This window comes from Pelodiscus sinensis, chromosome 20, assembly GCF_049634645.1.
Source record: "Pelodiscus sinensis isolate JC-2024 chromosome 20, ASM4963464v1, whole genome shotgun sequence".
Classification (NCBI taxonomy): Eukaryota; Metazoa; Chordata; order Testudines; family Trionychidae; genus Pelodiscus; species Pelodiscus sinensis.
Window position 1 is genome coordinate 9,804,418 of NC_134730.1, and position 20,322 is coordinate 9,824,739.

General features: G+C 45.1%; 1 protein-coding gene across 1 annotated transcript; it reads left to right on the plus strand.

The window, feature by feature from the left end:
* The first annotated feature begins 171 nt into the window (after nucleotides 1-171).
* Nucleotides 172-19,307, plus strand: JMJD6 (jumonji domain containing 6, arginine demethylase and lysine hydroxylase). Its single transcript, XM_075903583.1, has 7 exons — nucleotides 172-514; nucleotides 4,036-4,424; nucleotides 6,429-6,715; nucleotides 10,010-10,145; nucleotides 11,410-11,548; nucleotides 13,193-13,320; nucleotides 14,999-19,307. Exons 1-7 carry the CDS (start codon nucleotides 386-388, stop codon nucleotides 15,033-15,035), a joined length of 1,245 nt encoding a protein of 414 aa, XP_075759698.1. The 5' UTR covers nucleotides 172-385; the 3' UTR covers nucleotides 15,036-19,307.
* The last annotated feature ends 1,015 nt before the right edge of the window (nucleotides 19,308-20,322 follow it).

Consider the following 20,322-nt stretch of genomic DNA (forward strand, 5'->3'; position numbering starts at 1 on the left):
GAAGCTGCCCTGCCTCTGACGTTTCCTTCCCAAGATGGCGGCAAGGACCCCACCTGTCAGGGTCTGGCAAGGCCAATCGTTGCCAGGGATGGGCAGGACGCGGGGCGGGAGAGAAGGCACTGGCCAATAGGATGGCGCCGCGGCGCTCGTGGGCGGGCCGCCGTCTTGCTGAGGTAGAGGTAGCGGCAGGGGTGAAATTTCTCGAAGTCCTTAGGCCGCGGAGGGGCCCTTGGGCTCAGTCCGAGACCGGAGCCGGCGGCGGGCCGGGATTCCCTAGCGACGCCGGCGGCATCCGCAGCGGGTCCTGGGGCCTGGAACGGAGGCAGCTGTCGGGGCCCGTCCGGGAGCGGAGGAGGTGGCGGGCCCCGGCCCCGGGTCGCCGAGCATGAACCACAAGAGCAAGAAGCGCATCCGGGAGGCGAAGCGCAGCGCCCGGCCCGAGCTGAAGGAGTCGCTGGACTGGACCCGCCATAACTACTGCGAGTCCTTCCCGCTGAGCCCCGCGGCCTGCACGGTACGGAGCGGGCGGGAGAGCACGCGCTCGGCTCCTGCCAGACCCGAGCCGGGAGGGGAGAGAACGGCCGGGCCGGGGGCGGGCTCCTTGGCAAGCGTGACCTGGGCATTAGGGATGTTCGACAGCCAATGCGCTCCGGCCCCCTTCCCCGGGAGCGCCCTGCACCACTGCTTCTGATACAGTGTGGGGTGGCGCAGCCCCTCTGGGGGGCAATCAGAATAGAGTGATCTCAGTCCACGGGGTGCTCGGTACCCCGGGGACAGAGCCTGCCTTGTGGCAGCCTCCCCTGCCTTCGTCTGCCCCTACTGCCTCTGGTAGAGGCAGCAGCATGAGGGGAGACAGGCAGCACCGCAGAGCCGGTGCTGGGGAAGCCACCTTTTAAGCTGTCTCCCCTCGGCACTGGCTTGTGCTCCCCAGTCCTCCTTGCTGCCTCTGATAGAGAGGCAGGCAGCAGGAGGTGGGAATGTGAGTGGTCGACGAGATTAACCGAAAAACCCCACAGGCATGGGGCTGGAGCGTCTCTGGGGAAGCTAGGAGACTCTCTTGATTGCCCCACCTATAAAAAGGGCTGGGGCAGTGGGGCTCTGTAGTTCCCTAAAAGCAAGAGGCTGGCTTGGGAGAGCAGCATGGTGCTGTGCCATTGTCCTCTGTAGCCAGCAAATTATTCACAGTTAGAGGTGCTGCTGGTACTTCACAAGCATCTAAGAAGTGGCTACGACACCTAGGCCCAAGGAACTTTAGTTTAAACTGGATCAAACAAGAGGGCAAAGACTGACCAAATCATGGAAAAGGGTTGGTATGCATCTCATGTCCTTCTTAATAGAAGTAACTTCCTCCTTACCTTGAGGAAAAAGGAGGAGGGAGTGCCTCCTGCTGCTCTTCAGTGAACCCTAGGATTCAGGTCTGATGGAGCTCTCCCTTTCCTGGAAGCTCCTCAGGCACATTTTTGATGGAGTATGGAAGAATGTGGTGGTAGGAGCTGTAGATAATGGGCAGTAAGTGGGTTAAAGGAAGGGAAAATGCTTGTAAATAGAAAAGTGCTATTGTCACCTGGTTAATGCTCTCGTGCAGCATGATTTTTTTACTCCTACAGCATTGAAATAGGTGATCGAAAGAGTGTGGGAAGTTCATAGAAACATCTGAGGAAGACCTGAAGGGGAGACTTGAAGGGTGGAGGGCGGAGGGGGGGAAGTACTAAAACCGTGATTGTTGACAAGGGACTTGGGAAAACCTCTGGGTGCCTATAGTTGGTGTGTATTTTTACTCTGCACAGGCATGCCCACTTAATTCAAAGGTAGCTTCCAAATCTCTTCTCCATGGCCTCGAGGAGGATGAAATAGATATCTCACATCATAACTAACAGAGTAAAATTCTGTGCAGGGGTAACTTTTTGCCAGGCTTCAGGCTATGGCTTTCCTCATCCTTTGTGAATCTTGGGTCACCTCTACCGTGAAGAGCATTAAGCAAAATTTAAATATGCTCATGTATGTTTCTTATGTTATTAGTAATGTACATAGGAGCAGGGACAGAGGCTTAGTACAGTTGGGTCCAACACCACAGTATTGTACAGGGAAGGCTAAAATTGCATGCAGTATGCCTAATATCTCCATGTCCTCTAGATTTGAATACAAGTGTAGGGCTAGCTCATGTAAATTTATCAGCTGCCTCTTGGGCCTGGCCTACACTTACAATTAGGGTGACATAGCTACAGCACTCAGGGGTGTAAAGAACAGTTAGACGTAGCTAGGTTGGCAGAAGAATGCTTCCCTCAACCTAGCTGTCGCTGTTTGGGAATCTTAATGACCTACAGCAATAGAAAAACCTGTTCTGTCTAAGGATGTTAGATATTGTGTAACTGAATTGTCATAACATTCATCAAATTTTAATGGTTACACGATTATTTGATAGTCCCCAGAGGTGGGGCCGGCAGTCACTGTGCTCCCAGCCTCACTCCCATGGAACTGCCTACTTTACCCTCCCCCCCCTCCACACACAGCAGCCCCTGTCTGCAGGGGGCCCAAACCTCCTGTGGACAGAGGATGCTTCAGCATCCCATGGAGCAGCCTCTGTCCGTGGTGAGCCTGAGCTGGCTGCGGACAGAGGCTGTTCCACAGCAGACTCCTCTGCCTTCCCTCCCTCCCCCCTGCCTCTGATAAAGTCAGTAGCCCAGGGTGGGGGCAGGTGGAGTTGGTGCTCGAGGGGAGCTGTCTATGTGTATCCGCTCCCTCTTGCCTCCTCATGCTGCTGCCTCTGATAGCAGCAAGAGCCAATATGCACGGGGAGCTAGCTTGAAACTTGCTTCCCGCATGTACTAGGGATGTGATGTGAAAGACTAGTCGACTATCTGATAAACAAATACTTATCAAGATAGTTGACAGGCTGGTCAACTAGTTCCCCCCTCCCTCTATCTGAAAGAGGCAGCAAGGGTGGGGGAAAAGGAGGGGGAACTTCAAAGTGGTAGCTCTGCTTGGAGCCTGGGGCCAGACGCCGGGCTCCATGCAGCACTGCTGCTTTGAAATACCATGTGCAGCCCGATGCTGGGCTCCTCACAGTGTTTCAAAGCAGTAGTGCTGCGTCCTCAGCACTGCCACTTTGAGATGCTGCTAGGAACCTGACATTGGGCTTCCCGCAGCATTTCAAAGTGGCAGAGCCATGTGGAGCCTGGGGTCAGCGGGGGAGTCTCCAGCTGACCCCGAGTGCCTTGCGGCACTTTAGCCTTTGAAGTATAGCAACAGCCCTAGGGAGGCACTCTATCGACTAATCGAATAGTCGATGCAAATGCATTGCCAATTGATTAGTTGGTATTTAACATCCTTAATGTGTACCAGCTCCTGCCTTCCCCGCCCTCACCCTTCTGTACTACTGCCTCTCTATGAGAAGCAGCAGCGCAGGGGAGTGAGGAGGTGGCAGCTCCATAGGATCCAGTGCTTGTGGGGAGCCAGCTTAAAAGCTGGCTCCTCACGGGCACCAGATTCCACCTTCCCCTCTTCCCCTCGCTGCCTCTGATATAGAGTGGGAGGGGGAGTGCATGTAGTCAACAAGATTAACCAATAAACCCAGGCTTATCAGTTAATCGCGCAGTCATCTATATCAGCGGTGCGCAACCCGTGACCCTTGGGGGTTGCAGCCATTTTCCAGGGGGAGTCGCAGCGCTTAGATCCAGTCTGTCCGGCATTTTGTTTTCCCAGCTAGGTGCCCCATGTACATGCGGGGGAAGTGACAGGGGAGCAGACCTGTGCTTTAAATTAAAGGGACTGCAACAAAATGTTCCCAGCATTTGTTTTTTTTCTCAACAGAAATTTTCCTGGCTCTGGGGGTCGTGAATGAAAAAAGGTTGAGCACTACTGGTCTAGATGTTGACATCCTTAGTCTGTTCCTGTAGGAAATGACTACACTGTGTTACTAGGGCTGTAGTGCAGACATAACCTTAGACACCAATTTTTAGAAACTTGGCCTGTGATGATTAGGATAGTTTGTAGTTCACTGAAGTTCTCTTTCCCAACTACTCCTTTATTTTACAGGATAATGTGGAAAGGGCAGATGCCCTCCACTTATCGGTGGAAGAATTTGTTGAGCGATATGAAAAGCCTTATAAGCCTGTAGTCCTGTTGAATGCTCAGATGGGCTGGTCTGCCCAAGAGAAGTGGACTCTAGAACGCTTGAAGCGCAAGTACAGAAACCAGAAGTTCAAGTGTGGTGAGGACAATGATGGGTACTCTGTGAAGATGAAGATGAAATATTACATAGAGTATATGGAGACTACACGTGATGACAGTCCCCTCTACATCTTTGACAGCAGCTATGGAGAGCACCCTAAGCGCAGGAAACTCCTGGAAGACTACAAAGTACCCAAGTTTTTCACCGATGACCTTTTCCAGTATGCAGGAGAGAAACGTAGACCACCGTATAGGTACAATATCCATAGGGTGGGGATGGGATGGGTATTCCAGTTTCTTCTGTTGGTTGCTCACAAGCAACCTACTTTTTTTTTAATTAATTTCCATGTTACTTTGATTGCAAGTATCTAACTTAGATAGGGCCACAATAAGGTGGGTGCATAATTGGCTGGATAACTGTAGTCAGAGAGTTGTTGTTAACGGTGCTAAATCCTGCTGGAAAGGGATAACAAGTGGAGTTCCGCAAGGGTCTGTTTTGGGACCCGTACTGTTCCATATCTTCATCAATGATGTAGATATTGGGATAGAGAGTACGCTTATTAAGTTTGCAGATGATACCAAACTGGGTGGGGTTGCAACTTCTTTGGAGGATAGGGACATAATTCAAAATGACCTTAGCAAGTTAGAGAAATGGTCAGAGGTAAACAGGATGAGGTTTAATAAAGAGAAATGCAAAGTGCTCCACTTAGGAAGGAACAATCAGTTCCATACATACAAGATGGGAAGTGACTGTCTAGGAAGGAGCATGGCGGAAAGGGATCTAGGGGTCATAGTGGACCACAAATTGAATATGAATCAACAGTGTGATGCTGCTGCAAAAAAAAGCAAATATGATTCTAGGTTGTATCAACAGGTGTGTTGTAAGCAAAACTCGTGAAGTCATTCTGCCGCTCTACTCTGCACTAGTTAGGCCTCAGCTGGAGTACTGTGTCCAGTTCTGGGCGCCACATTTCAAGAAAGATGTGGAGAAATTGGAAAGGGTACAGAGAAGAGCGACAAGAATGATTAAAGGTCTAGAGAACATGACCTATGAAGCCAGGCTTCATGAACTGGGCTTGTTTAGTTTGGAAAAAAGAAGATTAAGGGGGGACATGATAGCGGTTTTCAAATATCTAAAAGGGTGTCACAAGGAGGAAGGAGAAAATTTGTTCCTCTTGGTTTCTGAGGACAGGACAAGGAGTAATGGGCTTAAAGTGCAGCAGGGGAGGTTTAGATTGGACATTAGGAAAAAATTCCTAACTGTCAGGGTGGTCAAATATTGGAATAAATTGCCAAGGGAGGTGGTGGAATCTCCCTCTCTGGAGATATTTAAGAACAGGTTAGATAGACATCTGTCAGGGATGGTGTAGACGGAGCTTGGTCCCGCCTTGAGGGCGGGGGGCTGGACTCGACCTCTCGAGGTCCCTTCCAGTCCTATGATTCTATGAAAGATTATCCTACAAATACAAAATTGAGAGGATTAGAGAAAATTGAGAGAAAGGACTCATGGGTTCTGTTACCAGCTCGTGGAACAGGTTTGCTATGTGACATTACACAAGTTGCTCTGTGCCACTGTTTCCTCATCTGTAAATTGAGAAGAATGGCTAAGTTAGAGCCGTGTTGTATGCTGTAAAATGCCTTCAAATTTTCAAATTGTTACTCCGGTCAAGTTTACTATTAGACTTTCAGTGAGATTTTGGTTGTGCTTAAGTTAGGCAAAAACATTATGCACCTTTTCCTGCAGTATTAAAATAAACAATCACTATAGTCATGCTTTACTGCCAACTCTGCTTCTGGTGCGCAAGCAGAAGTATATAAAGATCCATGTTAATTTCAAGGGCAGGTTAAAATGGAAGAAACATGCTTGCTTAACCAAACGGAAAGTTACCTAAAAGAGTGTTACAAGGAGGAGAGAGAAAAATTGTTCTCTTTGGCCTCTGAGGATAGGACAAGTAGCAATGGGCTTAAACTTCAGCAAGGGAGGTTTAGGTTGGACATTAGGAAAAACTGTCAGGGTGGTTAAACACTGGAATAAGATGCCTAGGGAGGTTGTGGAATCTGCATCTTTGGAGATATTTAAGAGCAAGTTACATAGACATCTATCAAGGATGATCTAGATGGTGCTTGTTCCTGCCGTGAGGGCAGGGGACTGGACTTGATGACCTCTCAAGATCTCTTCCAGTTCTAGTGTTCTATGATTCTAGAAGAAAGCAATTATTTCTTGTAATGCTCCTGGATGTTTTTTCTCCCATGTGCAGATGGTTTGTAATGGGCCCACCCCGATCAGGAACAGGAATTCATATTGATCCTCTGGGCACCAGTGCTTGGAATGCCTTAGTTCATGGACATAAGCGCTGGTGCCTCTTCCCTACCAGTACTCCCAGAGAGTTGATCAAAGTGACACGGGAAGAAGGAGGGAATCAACAAGATGAAGCCATCACTTGGTTCAGTATCATATACCCTAGGACACAGCTCCCTACCTGGCCTCCTGAATTTAAACCCCTGGAAATTGTGCAGAAACCAGGCGAGACCGTCTTTGTGCCAGGTATGTGTGACTGTCTCCAATATAAATCTGAGGTAGCATGAGAGAACACATATTTAGATGTATCCTTGTTGAGAGAGAATCCAAGCTTGTTCACGTGGCCCTCATTCTCAAAAACTGAATTCTATAGAACATTGTTCCAAACCATTTTGTGCTGCGCTCTGAATATCCAAAACGTAAGTACCATGCATGGTCCCCTGTTACAAGGAATTGATGGCATAACAAGTGGAACGTAGCACACTACATGTTATAGGGATGTTAGCGTATAGTTGAGTAAACGATTAATCCATAAGCCGGAGCACACTGGTTCTTGGCTCTGCCCCCCAATATTATCAGTTACACTATCGAATAGCTGTATAACTGATAATATTTATGCAATTACGTGACTATTCAATTATACAATTTCTAACATCCGTAATGTTGGATGTCTCAGGAAGTGATCCTGAGCTAAACTGTACAGCAGGGGTTCCCAAACTTTTAAACACGGGGACCAGTAAATCCATTCACAAGTTTTTGGAGGACCAGTAATATTTATTTGCATATAAAATGTCTGGTATTTTCTAATTAGGTAAGTTTTATTATAATTAGGTGTATCAGTCCATAGCTGCGAACTGCCTGGATAGTAGATCACGCTGCCTGAGTGTCTACCTGCCAGGCAGTTCGCAACTACTCAAGGGAGGGTATGTTGGGGGTGGAGGGTTGATGGAATCCGCAGGCAGACTCACTCCTCTGCCAGGGTCTGTAGGGTCTGCATGTGCCCAGGTCAGTCCCGCTGCCCCCAACCCTTCTGCCTGGCGGCCGGTTCTCCCTTCCCCACCTGCCGCCACCTCCTCCTAGCCTGCCCCACTCTGCTCCCCTACTGGCAGCCACACTGAGGCCTGTTATTTTTTTCCCATGGCCCAGTACCCTAGTTTGGGAAACGCTGCTATACAGTGAGGAAGTAAAGCATGGAAGACCAGAGATCTTTTTGAAGACCGTAACTTTCTCTTATTCTCCCTTGCTGTTGCTGACAGCATAACAAATGACAGGAGATATGAGGAAAGAGTCATGCAAAGGACCCTATCCATCTGCTTCAATCCATGACTTAAATTTCAAATGCAAGGTTATGTTGTAGCTTCTAAAAGTTTCTCTATTAAAAGGGCATAACATTTTTATGAAATTGATGCAGACCTATACCTCCTTTAATTGTGAGGGGAAGGAGTACATCTCTCTGATAGAGCAGGAGAATTTGACACCTGAATTCTAGTATTTTGTTCCTGACTTGGTATGACCTTGAGCAAATCCTTTATCTCCTCCTCTATGCTTGTCTACTTTTCAGTGAAATGGGGGTAGTATTTTCATGTTAGCAGTGTTTTATTTGGCACTTAATGTGTTTTTATTACTTCATTAAGAAGGCTTTTGAGCCGTGTGTGTATGTGTGTTTACACACACACACACACACACACACACACACACACACACACACACACACACACACACACACACACACACATGTTTCCTGTGGGATGACAGTGACGTAATGTGTCACTCTGCCTCCCGCAGCCCCTCCCTCAGCCACGTAGCCTCCCCCCTCCTCTGGTGTTCTGGGGAGCCATGCGGCCTCCCTCTTGCCCCACTCCATTCTGGGGGTGGTAGGAGTCTTGTGGCCTCTGGCTGGGCCCAGCCCAACCCCTCCCCCCCAGCTGCTGGGGGGGGGCCTGGCCTTGCCTCGCCACACCACTCCCACCCCCAGTGGCCAAGGGAAGAGAGCCAGGGCTGCTGGGGAAGAGGGGAGAGCCAGGGATGGCCTGACCTCGCCCTCCCCTCCTCACTCCCCCAGCCTGCTGAGGCCTCAACCCGGCCCAGCCCCTCCACCCTTCCCTCCTCCCTCCCTCCCCGCCTCACCGGCTGGGGAGACAGAGCTGGGGCTCCAAGGCTTGGGGAAAGGAGGGAGAGCAGGGGTTGCCCTTGCCTCAATCGCGCCCCCCCCCCCCCCCCCTTGCAGTCGGGGAGAGAGCTGGGCTCAATGTGGTTCCGCCCATCCCTGGCAGCTGGAGGTAGGGGGAAGAACCAGGGCTGAGATGGCCTTGGAAGATCTGGGCCAGGGCAGCCTCAGCCCCGGGAGTTTCCCTGCTGAGAGGGGGTTGGTGAGTGTAGTGAGTAGGGGATGCAGCCCCCTAGTTTCCATTATAAATCCTGGCTTTATTTATTTATTTATTTATTTTTTTTGAGATTGCGACATGATCATATGAACTTCAGTCTCTAATTTCACCACTTTATGGAAAAAAACCCTCTATTATAAAGAAGTAGTGAAACTCTTTAAGATGATAAACTCTCAAGGATGAAAATTGATCTGCAGTTAGACATTGGAGCTTTGTGCAGCTTGGGTTACTATGGCATTTGCAGTTAAGCAAGCTGTCAGTTGCCAGACAGCCAAATGCCACTTAATCAAAAATGAAGATTTGACTTGGGAGTATGCTGGAAGGTTCTCTCACTGGACTTGAAGAATACTGTACTGAGCCAAGGGATTACAGTTTTTAATAGGGGCTTAGTCCAGGGGGAATTCTGAAATAAGAGAATTAGGAAAACAGCCTGCAGGCAGCCTTCTGTATATTGCTTTAGCTGAGTATGTGTGAAAGCTGTCACTCTACAGGGAAGATGTCAGAATGTCACACCTTCATACTTCCACAATCAGGATCCAGACACTCAAAAGAAAAACAAAACATTTAAATCCCTAAAATGAGCAGTTGAATTAACTGATTACATACTATTTTATTGTACTATAAATGTATTGGTGAAACTTTTTACAAGGATTGGTAACTTTCTTAACACGATAGTTATGAATTTATTTATTTATTTATATATATATATATATAATATATACACACACACACACACACACACACACACACACATTCATAACAAGAGAAAGTTCTTAACATTCATGCAACCCCACCTCCATAATGTGGGCTCTATTAGCTATTGCTGATTCTGTCTCAAAAGAGAGGATATTTCAGTGGTTAGGACCCTGTCCTGGGACTTAGATCTGAACTTGATTCTTTCTGCTTAGCCACAGACACCTTGTTTGACTTGAGGTAGCCTCTTAATCTCTCAGTGCCTCAGATTCTCATCTGTAATATAATAACACTAGGGTTTGTTGAAGCAAATTTGAGGGCAAACGCATTAAAGACTGCAAGATGCTCAGATACTGTGGCAATGGGGACCATATAAGTACCTTAGCTAGATGTATCTACAATACTTCAGCTAAACAGTATAAGAAAGTATATTTAAAAGTTGCTCTTGCATTGCATTTTGTAGGTGGCTGGTGGCACGTAGTTCTCAATCTCGATACAACCATTGCTATCACACAGAACTTTGCCAGCTGTACCAACTTCCCAGTGGTATGGCACAAGACAGTAAGAGGAAGGCCAAAATTATCAAGGAAGTGGTACAGGTAATGGTGCAGAACATTCTGTTCATATTTCTAATTTCCACGCAGTTGAAGTGATAGTCCAAACATTTTCTTTCAAAACAAGATATGCAGCTGGTGTAACACTAACAGTACATACTCACGTACGACTTTCCTAGGGGAAAACACAAGTTTTCTAACCTATGTCTTGCTTTTTACAGCAACTTTTCTCAGCTCTTTCCCCTGTGCACGTAGTCTTGCTACCTGGGGAAGGCTCTGATACAAAGATTTCACCTTTTGCATGGCTGAGTTGATGAGTTAAATGACATGCATGAAACTAAGGATCCAAGCATGATAAAATGTAGAGGCAGTAGGTCATTAAACTAATGCTCTAAGTCAGGGATTCTTAGCATGTGGTATGTGTTCCGCTGGTGCTATGTGACCTTGACGTTCCGTTAGTTAGTTCAGTTTTTTTTAAGCAGGTGCTAGATGAACCGATATGCTGGGATTTGCTGCTTTAAGCTTTTAAGGGGAATTTAGGATCAGTGAAAGGATTTATGTTAGTGGGCATGGAGATGGGAGTCCTCTATTCCCTAGAAAGGATGTGTCTTTTCTCCTGATCTGCAGAGATTACTACTGTGGTGAGAATATCTCTTCCCATTCAAACTGGTCTTTGGCTAATTGTGATGGTGGTTCTTCTGACATTGACACTGCTCTTGTGGGAACTGCTGAGATTCAGTTTAACTAGTCATAAATTAGCAACAACTTTAGTGATAGAAAGCTCATCACCTATTAAACCATCTTGTTAGTCTTTAAAGTGCTACACAGTCCTGTTTTTTGTTTCAACAACTTTGGGTCACTTTTGAAGTGGCTATTGTTTATCCATGTAATCTGGAAGTGAAAGGTTTCATATGTTTTTTTAATATATATTTCTAGTGCTTTCCAGTGTCCAAATCCTAGTATCTTATGGAAATGTTTAAATTAGTTCTCTTTCTCACCAATAGCCTCTGAATACAAGCACAGTTTATTCTGTTTTTAAAGGTAACTCTGTTGTTGCTACTAATTCCGTTCTCCCTTCAGGAGGACCTTAGAAATGTTAATGTCCTCTCTTTTGATTTTCTGTATTAAAATATTAAATTGAGAGTAAAATAACAATGAAAACTATAAAAAGCCATAAGAACTAGAGTGCATAAAGTTGCACAATGCTAGGGGATGTATTAACATGCTGGTGTAAATTAAAATCACACTGCACCCATTCAGTTGTTTCTCAGTATGTGTTCTAAACGCTAATCATGATTATTGTATTTAGGATCCTAAAACAGGAGCATCCTGAACTGGCAGTATTGGCTGATTCAGTTGATCTACAGGAATCAACAGGAATCGCTTCTGATAGTTCCAGTGATTCCTCTAGTTCCTCTAGCTCCAGCTCCTCGGACTCTGATTCAGAGGTAAGGATTGCTGGTGCAGATGATTCTTCTCTCATGAACTACACTACTCTTTTCAATCACTATCAAAAGAGTTGTATCTGTTTGTACATATTTTTACAAAAAACAACAATCTTCCTGATTCTCAACTCTCAGGTGAATTTGAAGATAAAAGCTGAATAAATGTTAGACTACAGTGTGAAATCTTAAACTGCAGAGGATAATTGTGTGCAAGTATAAAGGGTCTTGATGACAGCTTTAGTCTTTTGTGAGGGGTGACCCATTTCAAAACAAGTTTGGCTTTGAGATGTTCCTGATTCTCTTTGCTACCCAAACTTTTTATGCTCTGTATACTTGGTTTGGAGGGGGAAAAAAAAAAAGGCAGCACAATCTTCTAATGGTTCCTCTGATTTCCCATTTTTGTTTTGGCATCCAGCTCCTTGCAGATCTTACCTTTTAAGTCATATGGATATGCTCCAACTTCTTTGGGGCCTTGTCTCACCCATGAGAAGGGACTCATATAGGACCTGCCTCCTCTCCAGTTCTGTTTGGTCCCTTATTCCACACACTCTTCACGTTCTGATACCTGGAAACACCCTTCTCATTTTCTTTCCCATCCTTCACAGTATTGCCCTGCCACTGAATAGCTATATTTATTAATTGACTCTTACTGTATCTTATAACCAATTCTCTCAGGTGTTCAGAGAAACCTGAATGAGAAAATGCTTAAAAATTCTTAGTGGGAGAGAGGTGAGTTTGAGTTGCCACCAACCTTTGCAGCCTTTGAGAAAATTTGTCTGGCTTGTACTTGCACAGAACCTTTTAACTGTGGCTTTTTATTCATTTTATGAACTTCTGTGTTGCCTTAAATAGACAAGTAAAATTGTCCTTATTGTCTGATGGGGAACAAGGGCACAGAGCTAGTGCCAAGGTTTTTGTTTTTTTGGGTTTTTTTTGTTTTTTTTCCCCAGAAGTGACTAATTTTGTTTGCCCAACTTGAGACATCGTAAATGACTTGATTTACCAGACAATGCTAACCACTCGGTATGACAATCTGGAGCCTTTGGATACTTGATTGGAGTACCTGAAAATCTTAGTCTAATTATAGTTGCAGTGAGTGGCAAGGCAGGGAACAGATCTAGAAGTTCTAGTTCTTAGTCCTTTTTATACAATAGAGTATGTTTGGAATAAAGTATACATGTTCTTCTCCAGAGCTTCATGATAACTTCTCTGGTGACTGTACAGGTTAAACCTCTCTAATCCAGCACCCTCTGAATCTGACCAAAGCTGAACCAAAGAATTTGCCAAATGGGAGGTTAGAATTGTTTAGCAGCATTGCTAACACTTCTTCTACTTACTGAACTCTGAAAAGACATTTAGGGGTAAACTAGAGCTAAGTAACAGCTCAAAACACTGAGCCAGGACTGGTGGCTGTAAACAAATTTGCTGGGACCATGGGAAACTTGGCCACACCCCTAATAAATGGACATCCGGAGAACTAAAATCACGCTGGACCATTGGTGTTGCCACACCAGAGAGTGCCAAGCTTGAGAGAGTCAACCTGCACTAGCACAGGTGTGGTTAACTGTTGGATCTTCTGATTTAATAACTGAATTCTTGTATTTTCCTGCATTGGTTTACTTTTATTTTGTCTGTCTCTGTATTTAGTGTGATTCTGGCTCTGAGACTGAAGGGATGACGCATAGGAGGAAAAAAAGGAGAACTTGCAGCATGATGGGTAATGGTGACACTACCTCTCAAGATGACTGTGTGAGCAAAGAACGCAGCTCCTCCAGGTGACCAGATGTGACAGCTCTGTTTTTTCAAAGCAAAAAATATTTTAAGGCACAGATGGCTGGGTTAGTTTAGGTTGTTCCATCATGCATGGGATGGAATAGAGGGGTGTAGAGGCTGAGGGGACTGCCTAGATTCTGAAACAGCTTGCCACTGGTGATAATCCTCTCCTCCACAATTCTAATTACTTTGGCCTGCTCTAAACAGGAACCTAAGATTTTTCTCTTCAAAAAAGAAAGTGCCAAGGAGAAATTTTACGTTATTTAATAAACCGTTTTAAAACTTTCTCCTCATTATTTTTTTGAATGTAGAAGGCATGCTTTGATTGATGGGGGAGGCCTTATGATTTGGGGAATACAGAATATCCGATTTTTGTGCCCATTGAGGAGCATAATTGTGTGATAAATTGGCAAGGAGAGGAATAACCAGCAGAGAACAAGGCTTGATCACCTGATTGTCTAACTGAAAAGCTTCAAGCAACTGTATACTTAGTTTTTCTTTCTTCACTGTTGCCAGATTACTTCTGCCTACTATTCAATTTTTGTAAGAATTAACAGATTATACAAACATCACTCTAAGGCCTTGTTTTAACACTTAAAAAAGGCTATGTCCAAGACTGAGATTTTAGCTGATTTGTGGAGGGAGACTCTTTAAATAAATGACAACAGACTTCCCTTGGTATGAATGTATTGGGAAAAGGTTCTTTCTCCCATCCATGGGCTCCAAGGTAAGAAAGATCAGAAAAATGTTAGGCATTTAGGAGATATTTACTACTAAAAATCTCTGGCAAAATGCTGGATTTAAATACCATCCTCCTCCTGATTCCCTTTGGTAAAACATACAAGTTAACCACACACCACCTCATATTAATTTATGCATCCTGTAATAATTCATCACAGACTTTGGGTTGCTCTGAATCTGTCTTGAGGTTGCAAGCTCTGTGATGAATTAGCAGGAAAGCACATAATCCCAGTCGGAGCAACCTTGCTTACCAGATATGGCCAATGTGCCTATGTAGGCCCTTGTCTGCTGTCTTGAGGTATACAGCTATCTAACTTTCAGTGACACAGCACTCAACTGAACCTCTATTATCTTTGAGTTGTATGCAGGTCCTATGGAGTTGAGTCCAAACACCAAGCTCTCCTTAAATGTTTGGAGTTGATGAACTAGTACATTCTTTCCCAGCTGAGGTTCTAATCCCACTCCCAATTTTCAGTCCTAGCAGACAGTTCTTACTTAAGGCTGAGAATAAGCAGCAGAAGGTAATGAACACAGGTCTCTTAGAAATTCAAGCTGTATTACAGAGCTCCATCCCTTTTTGTTCAGTCTCTTGCAGTGAAAATGTTATTTTTAATATTTGATAAAGACTTTTATAAGTTAGCACCTTGTCCAAGAACCCTCTCTGTTTCCAAGATGTCTCTTCCAGACCTGCCTGTGTTGCAGCTCATGCTTGGCTTAATATCCTTAGGTGATACTCTAGTGCTGGCTGAGAGTTCTTCAGTTTTGATGAGGAATACAGTCAGTATAAGCAGAATTGTTTCTAAGCCTTGTCAAGCTTGTTGTTAGCTCTATTAAAAAAAAAACCCTTAGTCCTTTCATTAACTAGCATGCTGCTGTCTTGCATTGTGTTATTGGAGGAAAGGTTATAGTCCTGACAGGCAGTTGTACTCTTTTTGACAGGATTAGGGACTCTTGCGGAAGCCGTGCTCATCCTTGAGACAACAAGAACCATCTAGAAGTATCTGCCACTTGAAGCTTCATTAACAGCCAGCTCTGTTCTACCCCATAGCTCCTATCTACAAATATGATCTTTCTCAAGTTTTCACCAGTTCTACTTTGATCCAAATTCCTATCTTCCATCATGTGCTGACTAAGGATGACTCTTTGCTAACTAATGGAGGGGGGCTCCCACGTCTGAATTATTGTGCAATGCTTAGTGCTCTTCTGTGCCCCCAAGTAAATGCACTAAATGACCTGAAAATAACCCAGCTCTGGGCAAGGACATGCCATGTTTCTTACAGTTCATGAGACTGGCAAGGAAAAGTCTGATACCTGCTTTTAAAGAACTGTTTTAAAACCAGAAGCTACATCCGGAAACCTACCCTGCTTTGATACTGTCATATGTTTATTTGTACTGATAAAACTAGGAAAGGATCTTGGTACCTTTTCTCTACACTGACATCCAGTGAATACGGTACTGGAATGCTGAAAGGGAGACAGACTCTGTTATGTATTCTGAACACTGAAGTGATTTCAAATGATGAGAAATGACTAACTGTTGGAAGCACCTTTTGTGGTCTTATTAATCTATGTACACTCGAAGCCAAAATAGCATAGTTACACCTTACCCAGCAATGATCATACTTACTTATGCTTAGTATTTGCCATGTTAAGTCTAAAAAGATGAACTGGCACTTGGGTGTAGTACTGGAGCTTGAAGGTACAAGAGGTGTGTGGTTTGCATAGTAGAAGTCGCTGTCTATCAAGCTACCCATGAACCTTAGCTGTAGGGGGAAAATAGTAAAGGAGGGGTGGGTATTTTGTGTTAAACATTTTAAAATAACATGTGATGCTTGGTTTCATACAGTGGTATTGTGCCAAGATAAACACTCATCCCCAAGCAGTCTACTGTGATGGTTGAGATTAATTTATCAGGACCTTAAGCTTTCCCATAACCTGCTCCTAGCCACCTTAGGGGCTGTGCTTGGGAGGGGCAGAGAAATACCCATTTTTCTCTGATATGAACACTGCACCCAAAAGCCAGCTAATTGGGCTATCTCTCTTTGCACCCTCCTGAGCGCTAACTGATGAGGGATTTACTTCATTTCAGTCTTGCTGTTTGGGTGTGAGAACTGAAAATAGAGGGACATTGCACTCTCTGTCATAAGCGGTAATGCCTAGGCACTAAGATTTTCAGTCTGTGGGGCGCACCCTCTCAGGGGCTACAGAATAACATTCAGGTGGTTGCAGTTGGGGCCTGGACCAGTCCTCACAAGGGGTGGAGGAGCACTGTGCATCACAGCCCCCAGCTGCAGGCCTCGGTCCTCATCTGACAGTCCATTCCTGCCCTGCCCCACCCTTGGCCGCTTTACGCCTGTCTGTGGGTCCCCTCTCCCAAAGCTGGAGCCACAGCCTCACTGCCAGCTCTGGGTAGAGAAGAGAGGCCATGAGGTAAAAAGTTTTGGGACCACTGCACTAATGGCTGAATTTGCCAGACTTAACTGAATTATCTGTATGCAGTATATTAAAGTAGACCCCCTGAATGCTGTTTTTAATGTTGTCTTTTACTATTTATGATCCCTCTCCCATCTCAGGACAAGACACAATCTGTTGTAAAAGTGAGCCCTGCCTATCTTGGCTCATCAGCAATACAGACCCTCATTCCCAAGTCTCCTTTGTGCCAGTCACTTTTATGTAGCAGAGAAATGGAAGTGAGTTTGTGGGTGAGGCAAGTGGTGCATCAGTACATCTCTAAGCAGGAAATCAAGGGGTGCATTTGTGGCAGTGGGAAAACAACCCTGCAGACTTTTTTCAAAACTGCTGCAGTCTTTCCTGCAGCGGACTCTACCTTAAGGCTGCTTGGATCTAAAGGCAGTTTTGTGTCAAAACCATCCTGCTTCCCTGGCCAAGGGGCACATTGGCAGCTTGCCCAAAGCCTGCTGCAGGCTACCTTCATAAAAATGGAGCAGGCTGAAAGCTTCTCTTAGAACAAATAGGGGGCTGTGATGGCTACAGACTGAGGAGGGTATCCCCCTCCTAACAGTATGGGAATTACAAAGCTCTTAGGGCTGTGGTTTGGGCCATTGCCTGATTCAGAGGTCATTCTCTTGAGCAGCATGGTTACAGTAAAATATTAAGATGAAGTACAGCTGTATGAAAGAAATCTGATCCTGAGCCCTTGAAGTCTGACATGGGGAAACCAACCTGCCTCCCACTGCCAAGAAAGCTTCTCCTTTTCCAGCAATAGCACAGTCTGGTGCTCCAAAGTGCAGAGCACTTCTCCATGCCTATGAACAAATAGATCAGCAGTGTGACAATAAAGCTGTCAATTAAAACAAAAACAGTCTCCTTGTATTGAATGGTCTGTAACAGGGCTACTCAACTATGGAAGCCCCTGGGGCCACAATGATACTTGCAATACATGCCTAGGGCCGCAACTTAAGTATGGTTGCACACACATGCAAATATATGCAAATACTACTTTCACACTTATGGGCATGAATACAAAAATTAAGGCAAGACTATACAACACACAGGCCCCATTTAAGTCAGTTCTGCTCATATTAATAAACTGCAATATTTAATTGATTTCCACCCATATGACAGCACTTGTAATGACTGTCCTGGAATTTAGCTGCTAAAATGCAGATCAACCCAAACTGCACCTAAACCCAACCTACACCGTGGGCCGCATGTTGAATAGCCCTGGTCTGTAAGGTAACATTTGAAAATAGGTAATGTCAGCAACTGTAAATGACTTCCACAAAGCCATCCTTTGCCTCACCTGAGAAGTATTGGCTTTGTTCATGCAACCTGGTACAATGGCTGGGATTCTGAACTAGAGATACTCAGAAATGTTCATTGGAACAGGCTGACTCTGCATATTGGGTCTGATGAAAATTTTGTTGGGAAGGTTCCTTAACTATAGGATAGAATTTCTACTCAAAACTAGACACACAGACTCCGAATAGCCAAGGCATGCACCTGTGATGCAGGAGACCTAGAGTTTAGGTCTTTGCCTAAAAATTGGGACTTGAAACCTGAGTTTCCTGTATCCCTGGTGTGTCCTTAATCACATGCCTATAGCAGTAGGCAATTATCTGCTGAATAATTTATGATTTATACAAATTGGAACAGCTTCAACAGCAGAGAGCAAGAGAAAGGGATTGACTAGCCTGCTGGAATGTGAAATGCACCTCAATATTTTTGGTGAAACCGAATTCTCGTTTTCCAGCCAGCCTTACTTAGGACGGCTGGGTTGTCTTTTTAGGTCCACTGCTTCCATGCTTTGTGACCTTAGCCAAAGAGCTAAGGTGACCTCTCCTATGAAAGAATGGATATGTACCTTGCAGGGATGTTGTGAACTTTGGTTGAACTGATGTTTGTAAAACACTTTGGTCCTTCTGCAAAAGGTGTTACAAATGACTGAATATGGCTGAGCCCTTTTAAGCAGGTTGGACAATGCTTTCAAAATTAGCACTAGCTCCTCCCACTAACAAGTGCTGGGGTCACAAAGGTTCAGTGCTTCTGGGCACTTGGTCAGCGATGACTTCAGCAGTGCCCACTTAGTGAATTGTGCCAAATGTAGAAGTAGATTTCTTCGAACTCTGGGATAAAAAGGTATTGGTGCCTAAACTTGCTGAATTTGGATCCCAGATTTGCTACTGCATGTCAGCTTTGCTATCCTCTCTTTCCATTTAGTCAATCAACATCTGAGACCTGGGACTGTTTGTTTTGTGTTGTGGGTTTCCCTCTCCTCTCCTCCAACCCTCCCCCCCCATTTAGCAGCTGATGTGAAACAGTTTTATCCCCTCTTCCCTTGCTCCAGGTTAAAGTAAGTGACTGGTGAAATCTTGTCTGAAATATAGCTACAGTTCATACTTTGCTAATTTCTTTGAAGATACCTGCTCCATATACATAGGGCAGGGGCAGCCTGTGGCTTCCCTTCCTCCTTTCTCTGTGATCAGATTAATGCCAGCTTCTCCCAACTGCTTCCTAGAAAGACGTCTTCTTGAATCCCTAGCCATCCTGTGGGGATAGATGGGTGGCACTGTGAAACCTCTGTGCTCACTGGACTTCCAGAGACAGTGCTGTGTGTTCCTCTTTGGAGGAGCAATGGAGCCTTCTGATTCATTTGACAGTTACAAGCCCTATCACTGCCACTAACTGCTTTTATCTGTCCTCTGCCAGGCAGAGCTGTGATGGTCTTAATTGTTTTGTCAAGATGACTGTTGCTTTTTATTTTAAATAAAATGATTATTTTGCATTACCCTATTTGTCACTTATTTCTTCATCTAGCAGTCTAGGAAACAGACATGTGTAGCAGGTGCTACTGTCCTTTACTGTGCTTTTGCAACATACAGATTAGCTACAGTAGTAGTAACGAGGTGTCAGTCTCACTTGTATCCTAGAATCCCTGCTATTATCTATGCAGGAATTCTCAAACTCCTGGGATTGGGACCCCTCAGGGGTCATGAGATTGTGGCAGGGGTTGCAAGCTGTCAACATCCCCAGCAAACCCTGTTTTGCCTCCAGCATTTATAATGGTATTAAAACCCCTTTTCATATATTTAAAAGGTGGGGGACAGGTTGCACAAATGTTTATCTGGAAGGAGTTAGCAGTACAAAAGTTGGAAGGCCACTGACATATGGTCTCAGTCACAGCCTTGTCTGAATATTAGGCCATGTCTTACAATGCCACTTTACTGGGCTGCATCTTTCTGGCTTGGATGTGGAAAAAACATCCCTCCCCACACCCAAAAGTGTAGGAAGTTAATGTTGTAAAGCACCAGTGTAAATTGGCTCCCAACGTGGAGAGTAGCACTCCTCGTTTAGGTGGTTTACATAGTGTTGGGGAGAACTCTCTCCCTGTGCTGGTGCAATGGCCATACTTCCACTTTAAAGTACTTTTAATGTTTTGAGTGTAGACTTAGCCTAAGTATCCGATGAGGCCAACACATATTTTGGAAGCTTAGGCAGCTAGGGAAAACTACTAGGGAAATGATGGTAGCCAGGAGGGGGACCCCCGTATCTAATATTCATGGTCAGATTGCAATCAGTGGAAAGACTGGGACAAACAGAAGTGACTTGATGGAAACTTGCTTCCTGTGGCATGTATCTCTTGTCACAAGCCATCAATGGTCTTGATCTTGTGAGCTGGAAGATGGGATACCCTCTATCTGGCCAATACAATCACATGCAATGCAGAGAATGACCAGGAAGGTTACATTCAAAGTGCAAATCAGTGTTCTGTCCCTCATCCCTTCTTGTTAAATACTTTTATT

Excerpts from the sequence above, each read along its gene's own strand:
- JMJD6 (XM_075903583.1), top strand. The coding sequence starts at position 386 with ATGAACCACAAGAGCAAGAAGCGCATCCGGGAGGCGAAGCGCAGCGCC. Across the intron at positions 10,146-11,409 it reads TTATCAAGGAAGTGGTACAG|GATCCTAAAACAGGAGCATC; the intron begins GTAATGGTGCAG and ends TATTGTATTTAG. Across the intron at positions 11,549-13,192 it reads CCTCGGACTCTGATTCAGAG|TGTGATTCTGGCTCTGAGAC; the intron begins GTAAGGATTGCT and ends CTCTGTATTTAG.